This window comes from Rhopalosiphum padi, chromosome 1, assembly GCF_020882245.1.
Source record: "Rhopalosiphum padi isolate XX-2018 chromosome 1, ASM2088224v1, whole genome shotgun sequence".
NCBI classification, from domain to species: Eukaryota; Metazoa; Arthropoda; class Insecta; order Hemiptera; family Aphididae; genus Rhopalosiphum; species Rhopalosiphum padi.
In genome coordinates this window covers 19,322,621-19,345,494 of record NC_083597.1, presented here as the reverse complement: position 1 = coordinate 19,345,494, position 22,874 = coordinate 19,322,621, and the positions used below count along the sequence as shown (strand labels likewise).

The following is a 22,874-nucleotide window of genomic DNA, read 5'->3' as shown; positions in this document are numbered from 1 at the left end:
ATATTAGTATAAGTAGTATAACAATATTACAAATTACAACTTCTCCAATAATTCGTTTCATAATTTATAGTAAAAAGCATAACAAAATAGACATTTTGTCATGGTAAAAAGTAACTTAAACTTAAACTTAACATCAACAATAATTTGTGTCATTCGGCATTCGCTATTGATTTGCTTGTATTTATTAAATATATCTTTAAGAAACACAAGCAATTGCCCAAGGGTAGTAATTAAAAATGCTATTTTATATAAAAAATAATTATTCAATCAATAACATTTAAGATAGGTACTAATATTAAAATTTAAGTTGTATCTACTATCTATTGAAGATCCGATTACCGATTATCTGCAGAATGTTCTATATTTCTATTACAGGATTACATGTAGCAATGTAGTATATACTTCTAATCATCTAAAAATATTATAATATACACTATGACTATACTTTACTTAGTGTTAGTACTTATTACTTATTGGTAGGGCCCGGAAGATCATGCACTAAAAACTATCAAAATATGCATGCAAATATTCGCTTAAAATCATTAAAATATGACGTGGTAAATATGCATTTAATATTTTTCCTTTTTGGTAAAAATAATAATTAAAAGATGGGAAAAAATATACACAATTTTAGTATGATATAATATGTTGTATTTACTTCAAGAAATAAAATTTACAACTAAGAAATTTTGACAAGTTTTCAAATACAAAATTTAAACGGCGATTATCAGCCCGACCAAGTAATGACTTAATTTTAATCAGATTTTTATTTTGTATTGTATCAATGTTTTTATAAGGACATATTATTCACCAAATATCGATCCTAAAATGTATAGAACAAAATTGGTAATAATTTTAGGCACAATTAAAATGCAATAAACTGCAGTAAAATTTGTGTAAAACTACAAAATATGTGAAAATATACACACTAAATTTCATTTTTTAACTCATTAGATTATAATTTGAATTTTTAGATCATCCAGCAACTTTATGATGTACTAAGTAAAAATATTCAAATGTACGAACTTCCGGCCCTATTTATTAGCATTGATTTAACATTATAATATACATATTACATAAACCATTATATGTACACTACAACATGAGTCTCGCACTCGGCTATCAATGTTTGTGTTGGAAGGTTGGAACAGAAAAGATGGGTACTATATGTCTATATAGAAATATAGAATACAATTTAATAAATTTTAATCTATACACAATTCTTAAAATAATTCGTATCATTGAATGACTTACGATAAATCATACATTATATTGGTATGGTATGCATATAATTAATATAAATATTAAAACATTTAATAGGCCGATAAAGGTATCAATAACATATCTATCTACAGAATAACCGACTTGGATTTGGAAATCTATAATTTTCCTCAATTTAAGGTTTTTTAAGATGGTTTATTTTTTTTAAGCATTTTTATGTATAGTAATTAGTAATTAATAAAATTCAATAAAAATTAAGCAACACCTGATAATACAGTGCTATTATGAAACAAGGTAAAAGTATAAAGTATAATGAATGAATGGTGGACAATTTCCCACCGGCTATTTTTGGCATAGTAGGATATATTCCCCCTCGTAAATTTGTTGATGTGTACATTTTCCCTCCATATTAAAAAAACTATTTATAACATGAAAGTATTATAATAAATATTGTGATAAACATGTAAGTATTATAATTATCACAATATTTTCGTCTGATTACTCTATTTATTTTATTATTATTATCAGTTATAAAAACCAATTATTTGAAATTATAATGTATTAATGTCAACTCATTTAGTGTGTGTCTTTATGATAAAAATACTTTGATACTGAAGAATTTAAAGTAAACTTAAACTAAAGTATAAATTATTTTTTAAAGGTAAAAAAGCGTAAAACTTAAATATATACGATTTATCTTAAATTGTACAACCAACTAATAAGAATGCTTTAGGTTGAACCATAAAATATAAATTAATAATCAAATTATAAAAAACATTAAAAACACAAAACACGTATTAGCCCATAATAATTTTTAAAAAACGAGTACAGTATCAATAATATCATGTACTTAACAGTTAACACTATTGTTAAGGACACTATAGGACACACGTCAATAAAGAGTACTGTCCTACGAAAAAGAGTACGTCTGGTCACCATATTATGTCTAGATACATATATAGGTAATAGGAATCGGACATTAAAGAGTTTTTACAAAATGTTTAATTTCTATGTCGACATTTTTTATTATATATATATTATTTTGATTTGTATTATTATTACTACTATACTATTATTATGTATTTCAAATTAATTAATAATGTAAATAACTAAATTTATATTACATATTCAGAAAAAATAAAAATAATAATTGCATATATTTTATTATATTAATATACTAATTATATAGGTTTAGATAAATTAAAATAAAAATATGGGGGAAAATGTCCATTTACTATAATTAATGTATCTACCTATCTAAATTGTATATTCATTTTTTGGAAATAATTTTTAGAGTAAAAAGAAGATAGGAGAACTAGAAAGTAGAAGATGATACAAATAATTAATACCTATAAGAATAAACATTTATATAATTAAACAAATTTTTTCAATTTTAAAAATAATTTGAAGAGCAATTTTTTAAAAAAAATTTCGTTTATGAGTGCATTAAATCGTATTTTTTAAAGCATTTTTCTTGTTTATTAGAGAATTTAAATCCGTTTTCTAGATATTGCTAGTTGTACTAGGTACTTTAAAATGAGAAATTTAAACCGCCAAATCGGTAATTTCGAGTTACATTAGGAAATATTTATTAATTCTAATTAAAAATAGCTATTTATAATAATCCAATATAAGAAGATAAAAAATATGTTTGACTCTTCAACGCCACTGTAATTTGCTTTTAGCCAAATTTCTTCTTTTATCCGTCTTTGCGTTTGTCTTGAAATCACTTTACTAAGTATGTACAAATAATAATTGAGTGATGGACACTAAAGCTTATAATGCTTCTAAGCTTAGCCTATAACACAGGCCGTATTTCTATAATCTAAACAAAGGATAAATAATAATTATGAAGTATATTAAGTAGTTTTAAATTATTTAAATAATGCTTATTAGTTATTGTTATTTGTTGTGATAAAAGAAACGAGCTATGAGCAACGTTTTTATGTCTTTATTATTCAAGGGTGCTCACAGGGATGGTCGGGGGGCGATATTAATTGTTTTATTACCTACTTGCATTTATGCTTTTGACTTTGCCCCCCCCCCCCTCCCACGATTTATATTTCTGCGGGCGCCCTTATTATTATAGTGATTGTTATATACTAATATACTTATTTCAAAAGCGTTTTTTTTGTGAATACAAAATGCCGAATCGATCAAACACCTTCGCGGGTTAAATTGCTCAGTTATTTCAACTTTTCATATGAAATAAATACTACTCCATAGACTATAGACTATAGAGGCAGTGGTGGATTAAAAATTTGCCGCCATCTCAAATTATAATAATAATAATGATTATTATAAATACATTTTATTTTTTAAGTGCGGCAAATTTACCGCTCTAATCGCCTGATAACTTTAGCTCTTTGCTTGTAGGGTAACACGACGCTGCTATAGACTATAATAAGAATTTATAAAAATTATAAATAAAATTATATAATATAAGATCGTGGGCAAAATAAAAATCTAAAAAGTAAAAACCATTGAACTCTATATTATATAGAATGCTAAAAACGAGCAAGCTTATCTTAATTCTTAGTCCGTGCGAGCAAGTAAGTTATGTTTATCATAGTATATAGTATTCCATGATGTAAATGTATTCTTCCATATCTGACAGTTATACTTTTGTTATTAGCAACGGCGATAAGAGATAAAACATTTTGTTGTGTAATTTTAAAAAGTGAAACCGTGTGGACTGTGGTATTAACTAAACAAAATATTTATCAACATTTTATTTAGTGCTTTCTTTCTTCAACTAGTGAAGTTCAAAGTCTAAGCTATTTTAATTGCCTATAATTCTTTATTTTTGGCGTATTATTGTTTTATTTGCAATACATTTTTTATATTGAAAGTTTATGAACTTGTATTTTATTTTTAACATACCTAACAACTATTTCATTTTTATTATTTTATATTGTTGTACAGATGACTTATTATTAAATACAACTTATGATGACTTTTATCGACAACTAATTTGGGTAACATTTTATTTAATATAATTATTAAAAATTAAGTTTAAGATTGTTTTAAATAGAAAATTATTTCTAAAGTAATTTGATGTTGCCATAGTGATTTTTGTTTGTATGCAACTTATATAATTTCTTGAAGCCAATATTTTGGATAATTTTTCTTTTTAGACAAAATTAATCAACATGGAATTAGAATTGGTACATGATGCTTATAAAAAAGAATTGGAACGTGTATGTGAAAAGCACCAAATCGAATTAGATGAAACTGAACAACGGCATCGAAATGAGATTCAACGTTTATGTGCTGAAAATTCTTCAGAAGTATCTAATCTTAAATCTTTATTCGAAACTGAATTGGAAAAAATTAAGAATAATCACGATCATGAGATTTGTGAATTAAAAGAACAATTTGAAAGACGTCTGAACGATCTTAAAGATTGTGACTTGGATACATTAACAAAACGAATTGAAGATGATATTACAAAAACTCAAGCAAAACATAAGAAGATAGTTTCCTATTTAGTCAATGAAATATACAAACTTAAAAAAGTAGTATTTCTTTTTAAAATTAAAATTTTATACCAAAATATTACAATATTTTTTTATTTTAGACAATAATAAGTTCTTCATTTGATGATGTTGATCGATTTTCATCTATTGATTCTTTTGATCCAAAGCTGTTTCAAAATAATCTAAATGGACATGATGCAGATATTGAAACTTCAGACTATGTATGTTTAAATATTAATAGTTTATATAATATATTTTTATTTTATTAATTTGTTTTTAGGTATTATCCCAAGATAGTATTGATATGCAAATCAAAGATCTTGAAGACATTGTGCAAGAGAGGTAAGAAGGATCTTGGAAAGATACAATAATGATATTTGCTTTTATGTAATTATATAATTTTTAAATTAATAAAACAAAATAAAATAAATTCTAGAGATGATTTGCGTTCAGTAGCAACCACCCTCCGTCAATTATCTAAATACTTATGCTCTTTTCTATTAACCAAACAAGAAGAGTTAAACAATTCAATTGTAGAGCGTATGAATGGGATGGAATGTGGTGGAATTTTAAATGGCACTGGTGATGGGTATGGCATTGAATCAACAGATAATTGTGAAAAAACGATTGATGAAATTAGAAGTCCAAGAAAAGTGCATTTTGTACCAAACATTGAAGAGATTGTATCATTAATTGATGAGCATTCTGTATTAGCTGACTTTACTAATATTGAAGGAACCGGTGAAGAACATAATCATTTAAAATTGAATACATGTTTGAAGAAGCTAAATGAAGAAGCTGCTGCCTTATCTGGTATGTTGGGTGTTTGTCATGAGTAAGGTTCGGATTTGAAGACACAAGCCTTATTTTTAATATTAATAATAATAATATAAAAATATGTTTCATTTAATATCCAAGATAATGAATGTATTTTTTTTTTTTTTTTACTTTTTTTTTACTTATAAATGCCTTTTTTGGGTTTAATTTTCAATTAATCTGATAGTTTTATACACGGGACATGTATTATCGGTACAAATCAATGCATTGTCAATGTTATGTTTAAAATTGTTTTGAATGAGTTTTATTATCAGCAATATTTATCAATATTGTTAAATACTTTATCGAAATCTTAAAATGTAGTAAACCTAAATTTTAGATAATTTAGATAATTTTTTATGTATTAAATATGCCCCAATAACTTAGGTGTATGTAGAAAATCTTTTTCTATGTATAAACATATTTTGAGCCCAAATCATCAACGTTTTACGGAAGACAGCTTATTTAAGTTTATGGTATGGAATTTTTTTTTTGAATACAAACTAGTTAGTCTATTTAAGTTTTTAGCATATTTTTTAATTGCTTTTTTTCACATTTTAAATGCTTTTTTTATTGATAATATTGCTTTCAAATCCGAACCCTAGTTATGGGCAATGTAGACTATTACATGGTGTTGTTATATTCCCTGGTGTTTTATTAACACATATTAATAGTATTTTGCCTGATAAATATTGGTTATTGTTACTTAAGTTTTATATAAAAAAAAAAAAAAATTGTGATTGTTACCAACTAATTAGGTGCAATGTTTTCTGTTATTTTGTGTGTATTAATGTATAATTTTACCTACAGTGCTATTTGAAATCAAGTATTATTAATAATAATAATTTATTATAATACACTGTTAATGTATATAATGTACATTGTTTAATAATCCGCTTTGCCCGTAACAATATACATAATATTTTATAAATATTTAATATATATTGTTTCTAAAGGATTTAATGTTTTATATAAAAATTCAAATTCTCAAGATCCTCATAACCTAAACAGTAATACTTTATTTACTTATTTTAATATAATTTTTATATTTTATTAGATGTAATAAACAATGAACAAAAATTACTTTGTATAAATTCAGATGATTTATGTCATAAAACATTTTTTGATAAAAAAATTGAATATTATAAAAAAGTAAGTACTTTCTCATATCAATGTCTGTATTAGTGATTAAAGTAGTTAAATCATATTTTTTATTTTACGTAGGAGCTCGAAAAACAAAAATCAGATTATAAAAAATTATTTATGAAAACTTCTGCGATTGAACAAGAAAATGTATCATTAAAGGAGCAGCTTGAAAAAGAAATTTCCTCTGTTAATGAAAAACAGCAATACAATGATATTGACAATGACAATTTAATAATATTACAAAAAAAAGGTATTAAAACAAAATAATATTATAAAATCAATTTCTATTAAAATTATAAAAATATGTTGTAGCACAAGAATTAATTAAAAATTATGATGATTGGCCTAATTTACAAATTTTATTTGATGAGTTTTCTACTGAATACAACAAAATTATTGACAACATAAAAAATGATAAAGATGATCTTGCTCAACAAGTAAGTTATTCTAAATTATCGATACTTCATAAATATTAAAAAAAATTTTATAGTTAGTTGTAGCAGATAGACGTCTAAAGTCATCACAAAAGTTTATAAAAGATCAAATAGCTGAACGTGAAGTTGAAAGAGAAGAATTTGATTTTAAATTGGAGACATTAAAATGCCAATTGAAAGAACGAGAAAGAGAATCACTGGATACTGAAGACCTTAGATCACATGTATTATCATATTGATTCATTTTTTAACTCCTAATATTAAAATTATTTTTTTTTTAGACTGAACAAGTGGTGACTGAAGCTGAAGAACGGTACATCAAATTAGAGAATAGATGTTTAAGAACTGAAGAACTATTAAATACATCCAAACTTGAGATCCAATCATTAAAGAATATCATTCTTAACAAAGAAACTCGAATAGAACATTTGATTAAAAATGAAATTTCTCAAAAAAATTCAATTAATCAACTAACAAATATGTTAGAAGAGGAACAAAATAATCAACATGATATGCTTACTGAAGTAAGTTTAGAATTTTGTATTTAAATATCATAATTATATTTAAATACTTTTGTAACAATGTATTTATGAATAGTTAAACCGGTTAAAAAATTTGTTGGAAGAACAAATTCAAAGTGATTATTCTGAATTTGCTGATATTGAAATTATTATTAATAAAATTAGGTTGCAGGTGAGGAAGTCAATATTCATTTAAATAATTAATAAAATTGTATTATCACTACTCTTGTTTTAGCTGAAAGATGTTGAAAAAACCATTTCTAAACGAATTAAAGATCTTGATACTTTTTGGGTTACTGAAGAATGTGGTTCACCAATGTCTGAAGATATATCTGTTGCGTAAGTTTTAGATATATTATAAATCTTTAATTTCTTTTGTCAAATAATTTCTTTTTTCCTTTAGAGAACGATGTGAATTACCTAATAAAATAAGTATTGAGAAAAATAGTTCTCCTGCTCGTATAGTTGCAACATTAGATGATGTATTTATTAGATTACAAGAGCGTTTAAACAGACTTTTTAAATCAGAAGACGCTATTTTTAAGCATGAATCAGATCAACAAAACATAGTTAATAAACTCAATAAACAAATTAAAGTAAAACCATATTTTTTTATGTACAAATATGATTAATAAAATATATATTAACTTTTATTTATTTTAGAATTTAGAATCTGAAATAGATATGTTGAGAACAAGATTGGCTGAAAAGAGTGATCAATTAACTACTGCTAAAATGAAAATTGACGAACTTAGAGTATTGAAAAATGACAATGTTCATTTGGCCACCTCTCAGTTACAAGAAAAACTTCAAAATATGACTATAGAGAACAAGCAATGTTCCAAACTTATGGAAGAACAAAATCTTGAGGTATGTACTCACACCTATTAACTAAATTATATTTATTTTTTGACTTACTTAATAAACATTTTAGATAAAACATTTAAAAGATTCAACTAAATATTTTAAGAACATGTTATCGGCTTATGAATCAAAACTTGCTGAAAAAGAAAATATTGATCCTAATACAATAAATAATCTTGAGTCAAAAGTTGTTCATCTTGCTGAAGAAAACATAAGTTTACAAGTATTTATTATTACTTTTTGTTTGTTTTTAGATATCTTAAAATAAAAATTAATATTTAATTTTTTTTTAATGAAGATTGAATTAGCTAATAAAATATCTCAAATAGAAACATTATCTACTCAGCTTAATGATATACAAAATAAAGAGTTGGTATGTAACACTAACAGTATCTTAATAATTATATTAGTTAATTGTCTATAACAATTATAAATTTATTAACTACTTTATTTTTTTTTACAGAATCAAAATATTGGGAACAAACAAAATTATAGTGTTTCTAAAAGTGTTGGGACAGACATGCACATAAGTGAAAATGAACAAATGCGTCGAGCAATTCCTAATGAATCCAATACTTTACCTTCCCTACAAATGTCTTATAATCATCAAGATGTTTCTATTCGTGAACCATCAATGTTAAATTTAAGTCTTCCCTCTCACATCACTAAAGACAATACAAATATCCACAGTTCTATATGTGTAAGAATAATATTTTATTATTAATTTAAATATCTGTTGTATTAACATTACATGATTTAATTAATTAATTAGGAAGAATTAAGATCGGCATTAGCTAATACCAAATTGGAGTTAGAAGAAAAAAATGCTATAATAAAAGTAATGGAAAAGGATACAGAACGTATGGATCAACAACTTAAAGAATTAAAAGATTCTATTGAAATGTTGAATTTAGAAAAAATTGCTCTAGTAGATCGTAATCATACTTTAGTAGAAAATGAAACTATATTAACAGACAAGTTAAACGATGCATTATCAAATCTTGATAAAAAGCAAGAAACATTGGCTGAACTTGAGACATTAGGTGTAAAGTTGAGAGCTGAAATTCAACCATTAGTTTATATGAAAGATATTTTGGAAAAAAAAATCTCTGCGATGAAAGATTGTAATAAAATACAATTAGAGAGGATTGAGTGTTTAGAAAACATTAATGATGAACTTTCAAATGAATGTAATCACTTAAAAAAAAATCAGAAAGATTTAGAAGAAGTTAAGTCCTTACAACAGGATAATTGGACATTAAAACACGAACTATTAAATACTGAAAAATTCAAAGAAGAAATCACTGAAAAAATGGAGGAATTGAAAAATGAGTATGATGTGTTGAAAAGTAAAAATCTAGCTTTGATAGATGATATTGACAATTTAAAATTGGATAAACATCGCTTAAAAAATGAATTGGAAAAGAATGAAGAATTGCATGCTGATGAACTAGTTGGGTATCAGCATTTATTAGCTGAAGAACAGAATAAAAAACATCAAATTAATATGGAACTATTGAAAACTATTGAAGAATTGACTAGTAAAGCTTCAGAACAACAACATTTGATGTCTGGTATACAAGAAAATAAGGAATGTAAGCTTTTTTGGAAATTTGTTGTATTATAATGATCCTAAGTTAAGTAAAAATATGTAATATTTATTAAAATTTGATTTCAGTGGAAGTGACATGTTCATTTTCAGATTTTGGTGTGGAAAACTTTACATCTGATCTAAATAACCAAGTATGATTTATAACTTTTTATTTATATATTATGGGGATTCCATCCCGTGATTTTCTGTCTGTCTAACACACGCATGATATAGTAATTTAGACATGGTTTTTGCCAAACATACCAATTTATCTAATGAAGCGATAACAATTCTGAAAACAGATTTGAATTTGTCGTAAAGTCTATTTGGAATCAACTTTCTCACAACTTTGATATTTTCCTCTAAATTCCTAAAAAAATATGTTAAAAAAGAGTAATTAAAAATTGCCATACTTCAATTTTTGGAGAAGTTTAAATCAAAAAGTCAAAAATCTAGGAAAGTCAATTTCAAATAGACTTGAAGACAAATTCAAATCTGTTTTTGCTTCATTGGATCAATTGGTATGATTGGCAAAGAATCCGTCTAAAATCCTATGTCGTGCGTGCATTAGACAAAAACAGAAAATCATGGTTTCAAATCCCCTTAAAAGCGGCTTCAAAATTATTTCCAAAAATATGCTGTCTTTATTTTTAGAATCCCTTATCCACCTAATGACACTATCATAGACATTCTTATACTTATTTTATTCTTTCACTCCTTAGTATAAACTTATTTGATACTGTAATCTAATTTTATGTTATAGCCCATCACACAAGAAACTACTTACTTTTTTATATTCCATCTCGTTCCCTATGATCATAATCATCCCAATACATTGCTCCACGAGCTTAATTATTTTGTAATTTTTTGTCTCTTATCTTACTAGTAATTTATATAAATATTATTCAATGTATTTTGTTATATGTGATTTTGATTGTTTTTCTTTCAATTCTATACTTACTATTCAGTAAACTTTGATTAAGAACATTTGATTTTTTTCGAATGCTGCCAAATTTAATTATTTTACTTTCTTGATTTTTAATCAGATTTCTATTTTTTAACTTTTCTCCAAAACTATTATAGTTAAAAAGTTGGTTGATGGCTCATTAAAAAGGGATTATCAAGTAGATCCAAAATGTGAGATTAAAAATGTTCAAAAAAAATTATTTAATTTTTCACAGTTAAAAAATAGTTATTTTTTGCTAGATTTTCATTTAGCATGGTAGATTACCGAAACTGGAGAATGGATTTTGTTATTTGGGATCTTGTTAGATTCACATTGGCTAGGAGAAGTGCTGTGAAGATTTTCAGAACTTTATCTTCAATCGTTAACTTACTATAAAGCTATAAAGCTGAAAAACATAAAAAAAAACGTCCAATAAAATCTGTTTTAATTTTTTTTTTGAATCTTTGTAGTGAATTAACTATAAAAGATAAAGTTCTGAAAATCTTTACTGCACTTCTCCTAGCCAATGTGAATCTAACAAGACCCAAAACAACAAAATCCGTCCTCCGGTTTCAGAGATCTATCTCACTAAATGAAAATAAAAATAAAATACATTATACTCATACATACATATTGCATACAATTAAATATTAATAAATTTCTAAAAATTTAAAATCAAGAAAGTTTACATGCCGATCTCTTACTTCTTTATCATTTGAATGAATATGCATCAAAATATTTTATTCGGGTTTACACAAATTTTGTTTTAAAAATAACCATTTAATATTATGTGTCTATAATTTACTATTTTTTTAAAAGACAAATTAATATTAACGTATAGTAACATGGGCAATGTATTACTGAATTATATTTGAAAATGACTAATAGAATATTCACAGTCACTAATTTGTAACTAGGAGTCCATAAAGTGGTAACTCATATATAAAGATCATAATTATTAGCTTACAATTTTCTTCTAGTATACTTTTAATAAACATTCTATTTATAGACATTAATTATTGTATAAAACTTATTTCGACAATACATATATGATATTATTAATATTTTTCATTATCATTCTTAAAATTATGGAATTTACAGAGTTTGCGTCTCTAATTACTCTTATACAATACACCTATATTTTCTTTTTCAGTTTAATAAATACATAACACTAAATCCTCCAATAGCCTAATAAATTATATGGAGATGTTACATGTAAATTTGTTCTCAATCTTATTCATTTTTGAGTAAATGGTGAATTCTTTGTAAATTTTAAGTGTTCTCAATTGTTTGGCCAAAAATGTATAGCATTCTCAATTATTTAATAAAATTATTATTCGTTATTATTAGGGCTCAGAAGTTTATGACCTTAAAAACATTAAAAAATGACCTAAAAAAATTAAGAATATTTGTTTTAAATTAATAAAAATATATATTTTTTTTAAATTGTATTCTATTTTATTATAAAATTCTATGTACATTTATCAAAGCTTACAAATTATTCAAAACATGATATAAAAATGACAAAAAATGTCTTTAAAAATTAAATATAAAATTTTTTGGCATTTTGAAAATAAAAGAAAATGTAGGTATAATATTATTTACTACTATACAACAATGACGACTGTAATCGATGAGATAAAATCGGATAGATATAAATCTTAGTCTGTGGTAATTTTAAAGTTTTAAGTAAGTTATCGGCATAGTGGTCGACAAGAAACGATAAGAAGTAATAAACACCAAAAAATGCAAAATAAAAATAGGTTCACATACTAATTAAACACATTTGTGACCAGGAATGCATCGTCCAAAAAGTTCCAAAAAAAAATGCAAAATGCATCAACTTCTGAGCCCTAGTTATAATTTATACACCTCACAACTGCCATATGATGTAAAATAAATAAAAATAATAATCGTGTATATTTTGAATTAATTTAGCCTAGAGATAACATAAAAACTCTTGAAATTGATCTTGAAAATGAACTAAAAAAAACTTCTGAATACCAAATAAATATTCAGAACAAAGATGCTGAAATAGAGCATTTGAATAATTTAAAAAAAAATCAAGAAGTAAAAATTGCTGATTACATGTAAGACAAATTTAATAATATATACTATACAAGTATACAACTACAAGTAGGTATCTCAATAATTATTTTTGTAGGCACAGAATACAACTTGAGTTGAATAAAAATACTGAACTCGAATTAAATTTGTCAAAATTGGAAAATTATATTAAAGAATTAGAAAACAAGATTGAAATATTCAAAGCCAAAGAACTACATCAAGCAAATGATAATTTAGTAGAGGTAATATTTTTGTTTAGTTGTAAATCATAATATAATTTTATAGAATACATAATATTTATTAATTATGCACATAACCTTCTTTAGAAACTGGAAAATGATTTAGTAAAAGTATTGGATACAAATGAAATGTTAGATAAAGAATTAACTAGAATTTTAGACATTAAAGAAGAAACAGACCAACACTTAATTGAAGCTTATAAAAAAATTGCTGAACTTGAAACCCATAAAAACCAAATTTCACTTTTATTGGTATTTATTTAAACTTACATTTAAAACTGTTGCTATTTACAAAATATTTTTGTTTTATCAATAATATTTAGGAACAACTAGAAAGTAAAAATCAAATGATTGAGGCATTTAAACATCAACTTGATAATGCTGAAAGTGTTATAAAAGATCAACAAGTAAGAGCTGATGAAGATAAGCAATTATTTGAGTTACAGGTAATAAAAAAGAATTAACATTATTTACTTTAATATACTTATTTATGGAAATCATTTTAATTTATAGTTTTTAGACTTGCAAAAGGAACTGAAGGAAAGTAAACAAAAGTACCAAGAAATAATAAATGATTTTGAAATTATGAAGAACTATGTAATTAAAAAAGAAAAAATAACTGAAGGTATACAATTGATTTCTGAAAAGAATGTAAGTATTGTTCTTATTTAAAAATTTAATTAACCATGGAGCTCCAATACACTAAATAATTACTTAACCTAGTAGATCTACTGATTTCGATATTTGATTATTATTAATTTCACTAATGAAAATATATTTTTTTGATTGGATTGGGTTATAGAATTAATAGAAGGTTTTTTTTTACTTAATTTAAAACCCATCTAATTCCTTATGATTAATTAAATCATATTTAACATGTTTGAAAAGTTGTAATTTAAATATCCACAGTCCAAAAAAATATTAATCAAAACTAGAAACAACTATATATTAATTATTGATTATTCTGGGTATATTAAATCTATGGACATTTATTTTTATTATTTATCTATCTGTATTAATATTTTGATTTACCTAAACTGTTTTTTTTTTTATTATTAATTTGACGTAATCAATTTATGTAGTTAACTAATGTATAAATCTAAAAACTAAAAATTATTTTATTTAATATTCAAATACATGAATATTCTGTCTTAAATAAGAGTAACCTAAGACAACAACTGATTTTCTTCTGGTTGAGTTAGAACCACACCCTCTATACTTGTCGCATGTTAAGAGCATGACCAAGCGGCAGCTGATTCTGCATCTGTTATGTGTAGACTGTGTAGTCAAAACTCATGATGCGCAGCACACTGGAGTAAGTTTTTTTAGATAGGCGACTGATATGCTCCTAATGTGTAATGAAAATAGGCTATTTAGTTGTCTTCAGCTTTCATATTTTGACAATTGACTGCACTTCATGGACGTTAATCACACCCATTATCACAGAATCTTAAGACTGAGTTTAATCATTACAAAATATTTAAGAAAAATTTTAATTTTAGGATAATTTGGAATTAAAATTGATCAGTGCCGAAAAAACTGCAATTGAATGGCAGAAAAAATATAATGAGTTGCTAAATGAAAATAGTGATATAAAAAATAAAGTAACACCACATTTAATTTAATTAATTGTTATTGTTATTTAGTAAAAAATTAATTTTCATTTATTTATTAGTTTGAAAGTCTGGATGCTGAATGCAGTCATTTGCAAAACAAAATTACAGAGTTGCAGAACAAGCTTACGCTGAGTGATCATTATAAAAACAGATTAAAGATTGATATTCAAGATATAACTACACCTGCAGACTTGGAGCTAAAACACTCAAAATTGATTGTAATAATTTATTTCATATATTTATTTATTTATTGACTTACATGATACTTGTAAATAATATAGCTCAATTTGGAAACTGAAAATGTGTCACTAACAAAAAAACTAACAGAGACTAAAGAAAAGTACAATAAATGTAGGACTCATCTGGAGGACATAAAGACTATGTTAACCAGTCAAAATTTAAAAAATATTGTTCAGGAAAATGTAGAACTTTGCAATACAAGAGTAAGAGTACATTGATAAGTTGTAATATATGTTGTATAATTTTAATTTTTTTTTAATTTTTTTAGGATAAATTAAAAAACGAAATTAAAGATTTAAAATGTTGTAATCAAGATTTAAATAGAAAATTATTGGAAAAAAAGGTTAGTAGCTATTTTATAAAATGTTTTATTTTATAAAAATAATTCTATAAACTGTATTTATGTACCATAGAGTGAAAACCGTTGGCCTGTAGTAGTTAATAATCAGCAGATTTCACGAGTAGAATCTCTTTACCATTCATTAGTTTGGCAAAAGATGTATCTAGTAAAATTGGCCAGAGGCAAAGACAAATTACTAAGATTTATTATTCAAGAATGGCCTGACTTAGATAATAGTATTGTCAAAACAATGATGCAAAGAATATGTGCCAAGAGAAAGATGTCCAAGTTCAAGTGAATTCAAAAACAATTTTTGTTTGTGTTTATTTAAAATATATTGATCCAATTATTTTTTCTAGAATTGTAGCTATTAGTCTAATAGCAATTCACCGTATGAGACTAATAGCTATGAAACACATACAACCCAGAATTGATCTCACGCAGTCCCAACTCGATCTAACACATTACAATTTACCAAAAAAAATGCCATGGATTAAGTGTTAATTATACAATGATTCCCATCTGATGCCATTATAATTAGTAGATTTATATGGATACATATAATTTTATTTTAATATTTTATACATTAATCATTTTTAAGTAGTTAGTGTAGGATTTTTAAGTGTAATTTGTAATACATATACCTTCATTGTGATATTTGTATATTTTAACTAGTTGTTAATGTTTTTAAAAGAAAAGACTTGAAAAATGTGCCTTCTATTTAATGTTTTATATATATTTTTACAATTGGTATTTTTCAATACATATTTTTTTTAAATCATTACTTAATATGGTGTATGATTCTTGATGTATAGATTGGACCTTTTGGAGTTTTTTTTGATATCTTATTGTCTTTATCCATGCACAAGTTATTTTTTTCAAGATAATCCTAAAAATTGAATATTTTTTTTTTAACATATTTCATATGTCTATTAATACTGACTTTCATTGTTTTTAGTAGTGGCACGACTGGATTGCCAACTAATTTCTTTTTCTCAATCACATTTTTAGCATACTCGAGGAATTCTTCATCTTCTTTGTGCCACTGGCGTTCAAATGCTTTGTGACGATCTATATCAGCCTGTTTATTGGCCAATAATGTCATCCTTTTATCATTCTACTCCAAACCAACAATAAAAATATAGTTATCATATTGTTTAAGTTATTAAAGAAAAAAAAAGAACTCAATCAATTTTATTTAAAATCTACAGTGAAAACTCCTTAAACACCACTAAATAACGGATATTTTTTGGGGAACGGGAACATTTTCACTACTTTTCTATAGGAAAACCTCTAAATAATGGACACTTTTATGGCATTTTAACTTTTGATTTTAATCATTTCTATGTTCTATCGTAGTTTTGTGGAATTAGAAAATGTATTAACATATGAAATGACTTTGTGTCAAAATACGAAACAATCTAAAGTAACTGATTTTTTTTAATATGTTTTAATTTTAATATTATCAATTTTTTTTATCTTTTTACCTTCGCATTTTTAAAATACATAAAAATTAATTAAATTTATTATGTACTTATGTATATGTATAAATAACTTTAAATAAATCAATTTTTTATTTCTCTAATATTATATTTCCCCCCCCCCCTCTAAATACCAGATGGCGAACTCCAGATAGTGGACAAAATGTCAGCGACCAAGTGTGTCCTGTATTTAGAGGTTACACTGTATAACTAATACAGTATTACATACTATTACGACGGTTTTATTTTTACTTAAATCTTATTAAATATTTTTATAAAATAAAAAATTATTAAAATATTTATGATACATTTTAAATAACTAAAATTTTAGTAAAGACTAAGGTATCTTTGTAAGTTGTACTTAAATATAAAAAAAGAAGTGTTGAACTCGATTCAATATATATATTTGAAAACTTTGCTATTATTTGATAAGTAATCATTCAATATTTTTGGAATTTGGAGTCTATTAGGTAAAGTTGGTGGGCCAAGTTCTTGGACGTGAATAATATTAAAAAAATGTTGCCGCGAATGCCGCCTTGTTGGTCCAGTCGATACGTCTACAAATAAAAACTATCCTGTTTGTCTATGGATTTACCAAGTTTAGGGGCTCGAAGTTCTCTACCGAAATTCATAAATAGTCTAACAAAATCATCGACCAAAAATGCAAAATATAGCAAAGTTTTGATACTAGTCATAGCATAATGTGTCAATGCCAACTTGATAGATATTTTGTAAACGTTATATCGATGATTGACTTAGAAATAAAGTAGTAGAGGTACTCTAGCTACTTTTAAAAAAGTAGCGTCCCTTAGTTTAGTCCCTAGAATTTTAATAAAACTTACATAACCATGGTGGTTGTGGGGGGATCACCTCACGGCTCACACCACCCTTTATGGTTAAGTAGGGGTACGCTAGCGTATCCAAAAAATTAGTTGATCTATTCAGTCCTCCCCCCAAGTCGGCCAAGTCAACCACTATGTAGTAACTTAGGTACCATATAATATATAAATATGCATAAATTGGTTCACGAAAAAGAGAGGTATGGAAACGCAACGTTACAATAGGTAATGGCTAAACTAGCATATTATAAAAAAAAAGAAAACATACAAATTTGAAAAGAAAGAAAAATAAAGTAAGATCATTAACAAAAATACTCACACATTGTTTATCGAGCTGTTCCCGAAACTGTTTAGCATTTTTCATTTGTATTTGCCCACGCAAGTCTACATACTCTGTCAACAACTTTTTTTCACGTTCGCGTCTGTACATCTCGGATCCAAGGTCCTGTTCCAATCGCTCTCGTCGCCTACAGATCTCTTCTTTCCATAGTTGGTTGCCGATCTCTACGTGTTCTATTCTCCTATTGGCCAGCTCTCTCTTTTTGCGCTCACCTTCTCGATACCTGCAGTTTGTGGACGATGAGTACCAAAAACAAAAAAACTGATTGTATACCTAGGTGGATAGCTGCATTTGGAAAAAGATGTCTAAACCTACCTATTATATTTAGATAAAAATAATAATTTTAAATGGTAGGTATTAATAGAACGAGTCTTAAAATGTTGTATATACGTGTACTAAAAATAGATTTTCTTGGGAAGGTATAGTTTACCTATTTACAATTCGCGAAAATCTGTAACCACCTTAAGGTAAGAAAATGTTCTTATAAATAGATTGCAAGAGGTTATTGATGCTATATGGCTTATAATAATTGGAAATTATTGAAATTTGTTAATAATGGTTATTGGTTATGCAAAAATGATTAAATAGGATATTAGGATCTTAATAAAATCAGATGTACTGTGTACATCATACACTGGTGACAAGTACTATACTATGCTGAAGGAAATTGTAAAATATACAGAATTTATATCTCGTACATAGTATTGTAGTTGTACATAAAAACAATGATTAATTGAAATTATCTTCTATATGTAGCAGACTGCAGAGAAACATAAAATGAATGCGTTGACGGAAGATTATTTTCCATATTTGTTTGGACTTGCAGCGCATTTTCTAACCGTTTTTCCTGTACTTCTATGGCGTCCTGCACGTCAGATTCTGCCCAACCATTTCGCTTTGTCGGCCAAGCCGCCGATCTCATCCTCATCTCCTCTAGCGCCAATTGTTTAACTTCTACCAGCTGTCCAAACAGAAAAGTTTGATTTTACTTTAGTTAATGATAATTATTATTCATATTATTGTTTGTAAACAGTTACGTAGAATAACATAAAACATGCCTACGTGTTAATTAGAGCCCGAAGAGGGAAATTTTGATTTGTATAATAAAATATACCTATAATTAGACATTTATAAAGAGAGTGTAAGAAGATTATATTTTACATAGGCGACAGAGATGAGATATAATATTAAGTTCGTCTGTATACGTAATTACGTATAGTATAGTCTTCTGTCTCCTTATGTATATTTCAACATAATACGCTTATACGCTATACCTACCTACGTATAGATGCTTCTAAATTCTTTCATTCGAAAAACGTCGCATTTAAATATTATCATTGATCAGTTTTATGGCTCGAGGCCCGTGAATGCTGCTGGTGGTGGTGCAGCTTATTACCCCAAGTCATAGGTATAACAAATTGTCAAATTGTATAATAAAATAAAACATATAATACACATATTATTACTTTTAAACTTAATATTTTATCTATCAAAGTATCTTAAACATAGTATAATAATAGTATAAAATCGACAATCTACTCCCTAATGAGTAATGGTTGCTATAGTTGCAGGCCGCAGCACAAAATATAAATGAAAATATGAAATATAAGTATAGGTACAATAATGTCACGGACGACGCTGCCGGTTGTCCAAAACCCGCGTATAAGATCGCAGTTTAAACGTACCCTCGTTCTCGTAGGTACGCGATTGCAGCACCTAGTACCTACGCTTATAAATTATAATGTACCTATTATCAGAATAGCTCGGACGGTCGAACGACACTATCGGTCGTCTAAACCATAGACTTATAAACTAGGTTACAGGTCTATGGTCCAAATACTCCTAACGCTGTACATCGTGTGTAGCGTGTGCAATATGCATGCGTAGTTACCCATATCTGAGCGAAACAAATTTAATGTTCGCAAGCGACAAAATGTATTATAAGTTATAACCAAGCCAGTTAGTTATATTATAATATTCAAAAATTGCAGTTTAAGTAAAAATTATTTTTTAAAAAGGTAGAAGTAAGTACCTATACAATTAATTTTCTTAATTCCATTAATTTTATTAGAGGTTGCGACCGTGTCCCGTCGTTCAAGCCACGAGCCACCACTGGATATAGTCGGCTAAAATATATCATCTTAATACGATAATACATAATTACTTCTATTTCTTTTAGTCTCCGCGCTCTAGCTAAAGTCTTTTTTGTCTCTGCCATGATGGTAGTGACCATTTCCTCTTCCCATTCTTCCGTCTCGCGGACGTCGTCTTGTTTGGTTATCATTGTGCGGTTGTCCGCTATATCCTTTTGCAATTTTTCCTTCGCTACCCGTGCCTAAAATATAAGTCACCAGTACACCGGTAAAAAATATTATTGTAAACAATTCACATGATGAAAAATTGCAATAATATAACATCTCATTAATGCGTTGTTCACACCTCGGCAGCGGCCTTTTCTCGAGCTTCCTCGATTTCTTCGGCGATTTTTTGTAATTCTACCTTACCAGACTCCCGGGACGCAATCTGTTCTTCATTTCTCTTATCCCCACGCTCCTTCAGCCTGCAATTTATTTACATATTGTTAATTTTACTATAAGACTCGGTCAATAGCCTGCCAAATTACATAACTCTTTTAACAAAATTTCGGCTTTAGATCTTTTCAGTTCATTGCCTTTTTGTTTGTCGTCCGCTCGGTGTTTTCTGTACCGTTCCGCTTCCTTATTTTGTTCGTGAGCCGTCTCGAGATCCTTTTGCATCCTTTTCTCCCTCTCAGCCGCATTAAACTTAAGTTGTATAGCCCTCTCTTTGAACACCTGAAAAATCGAGGTGGTCACTAGCACACAATGTAATTATGCCTATGCTACGTTTGGTTTTAGTAATACAGTAATGATTATCAAGCATCATAATAACTTCAGAATGTAGCAGAGCTCTATAAAATGTTTTCGTCGCATCTCTTTCTTCAAATTTTAATTTGCACGCTTTCTCGATGATCCTATTCCTGGCGTCTAGAGCTTCTTTCTTCATCTCCTCATCCCTCTGCTGCCGTTTGACTTCCAATTCAGAAAGTGCCTTTCGTTTTTGTTCCAAAAGTTTTTTGGTTTTGTTCTATATACACGCATTAACGTTATTTTAAATACATAGCCATGTGTCTTAATTTCAATATAGTATATTAGCATAATAGCATGTAGTATGTACTCGGCATAGCTGCTAGTCGCTACACATCTGTATTATTGAAAATATTGAACCATCATTTTTGACTAACCAGTTCTGTGTTGTCCCAACCATCTACCATTTTTTTTGAAGTTTCTCGACGCATTTCTTTCAGTCGTTTGCTGGCCTCTACCGATTCCTCCTCGTCCATTTTTTTTGTTAAAATTTTTCCCAATCTTTTCCATTCTTTGTTGGATATTAAAAGCGCCCGATTACTAGGATTTCGGTGTCCGACATAAACAATTTCCATATTTAGGTTGATGAGAGTAATAAAGAATGTTGGCATAAAAGTACTTTTATATCGAAAAAGTTTGTTGCCTATGGCGTTAGAACTGTTAAAAGTACAAAAAGAATTCATTGATTGTTTAGGTACACTTTTGGTTGTCATTGACAACAAACAAAATATATTTAAAATAATCCTGAGTCAAATAGTTAGCGAAATGAATCATATTCTATGCTAGACTAGAATTCATGTTCTTGGATATTTATACATAACTATATATAAGTATAATATAAGTAAGAGTAGTAAGAGCAACCTGTGTGGCTATGTCTCATAGCTGTAACCTGCATGTATAGTCTTTTAGCCTTTAGTGTAGGTATGTTTTAGTTCGTTGAGGATATGCCACATAAATAATTAAGATTTGAATTCGTTCCATACATATTGAATAAATATTGGTTATTTATTCTCTTAAAACTAAGTCATAAAATAAATAAATATCAAATTAAATTAGTTTAAATACAATACATAGGTAATCATTGTAGCAACAAATTAATAATTTTGTCAATTTGTAATTACTAATAGGTAGATACCAAGTATCTATATCTATCGATTTACTGTAAGAATAGGTACTTAAATACGACGGTTTGCATTTGGGTGAATTTGTAAAAATTGCACTGCGTTTGGGAAATTTTGCATAATGCGTTTGTCCATTTGGGTGTGTTATTTTAAAATATTTTAATGCGGCGTTATAGTAAAGTAGGTAACTACAATGCCGCCTAGTCTAAACTCTATAGTACCTATAAGTCTATATTACTAAATACCTACCTACTCCGCAGTAGTTCAGTATTTTATTGTAAAATAAAAATTGCTCGACAAAATGGAACCCCAATAAAAATATGTAGGTAATATCAAGAAAACCAAAAATGTATTTGGGATAGGTAATTATAAATAGGTACCTACTTTGAGTTGGCATCTATTTAAAAACAATGGGACATATCTGCTGATCTATAAATGTATTATTTTATTAAATAAATATAAGTATCATAAAACTACCTATTATAATTATATATTTTATAAGCAGTGGTTACCTATAGAATATTTTTTTTGGGGCAAGGCCTTGTCATTTGGGCCATCCATTTTTTTACTTACCACAACCACCTCATATGATCATATTCATAAGACAATTACCTATATCAGTACCTAATCATTTTAATTTTTACTATTATAATCATAGGCACAGGTTTTCAAAAACCTATTGGGTGCT

General features: G+C 26.9%; 2 protein-coding genes across 2 annotated transcripts; one reads left to right on the top strand and one right to left on the bottom strand.

Annotated features, from left to right (window-relative positions):
• The first annotated feature begins 3,898 nt into the window (after positions 1-3,898).
• On the top strand, positions 3,899-16,304 carry LOC132931706 (golgin subfamily A member 4-like). The gene is made up of 30 exons (XM_060997653.1): positions 3,899-4,199; positions 4,359-4,739; positions 4,802-4,921; positions 4,981-5,042; positions 5,137-5,513; positions 6,574-6,668; positions 6,741-6,912; positions 6,975-7,099; positions 7,153-7,320; positions 7,378-7,620; positions 7,694-7,789; positions 7,853-7,956; positions 8,021-8,213; positions 8,281-8,487; positions 8,552-8,704; positions 8,780-8,854; positions 8,945-9,181; positions 9,254-10,076; positions 10,160-10,224; positions 12,957-13,108; positions 13,183-13,327; positions 13,412-13,576; positions 13,648-13,770; positions 13,838-13,975; positions 14,827-14,928; positions 15,000-15,158; positions 15,222-15,383; positions 15,449-15,523; positions 15,594-15,814; positions 15,880-16,304. Exons 1-30 carry the CDS (start codon positions 4,077-4,079, stop codon positions 16,022-16,024), a joined length of 5,406 nt encoding a protein of 1,801 aa, XP_060853636.1. The 5' UTR covers positions 3,899-4,076; the 3' UTR covers positions 16,025-16,304.
• On the bottom strand, positions 16,217-21,697 carry LOC132931707 (cilia- and flagella- associated protein 210-like). The gene is made up of 9 exons (XM_060997654.1): positions 21,443-21,697; positions 21,091-21,285; positions 20,809-20,993; positions 20,620-20,740; positions 20,345-20,515; positions 19,020-19,141; positions 18,160-18,403; positions 16,464-16,637; positions 16,217-16,409 (listed from the first exon to the last, which is right to left on the bottom strand). The coding sequence occupies exons 1-9, from the start codon at positions 21,674-21,676 to the stop codon at positions 16,302-16,304; spliced, it is 1,554 nt and encodes a 517-aa protein (XP_060853637.1). The 5' UTR covers positions 21,677-21,697; the 3' UTR covers positions 16,217-16,301.
• Between the last annotated feature and the right edge of the window lie 1,177 nt (positions 21,698-22,874).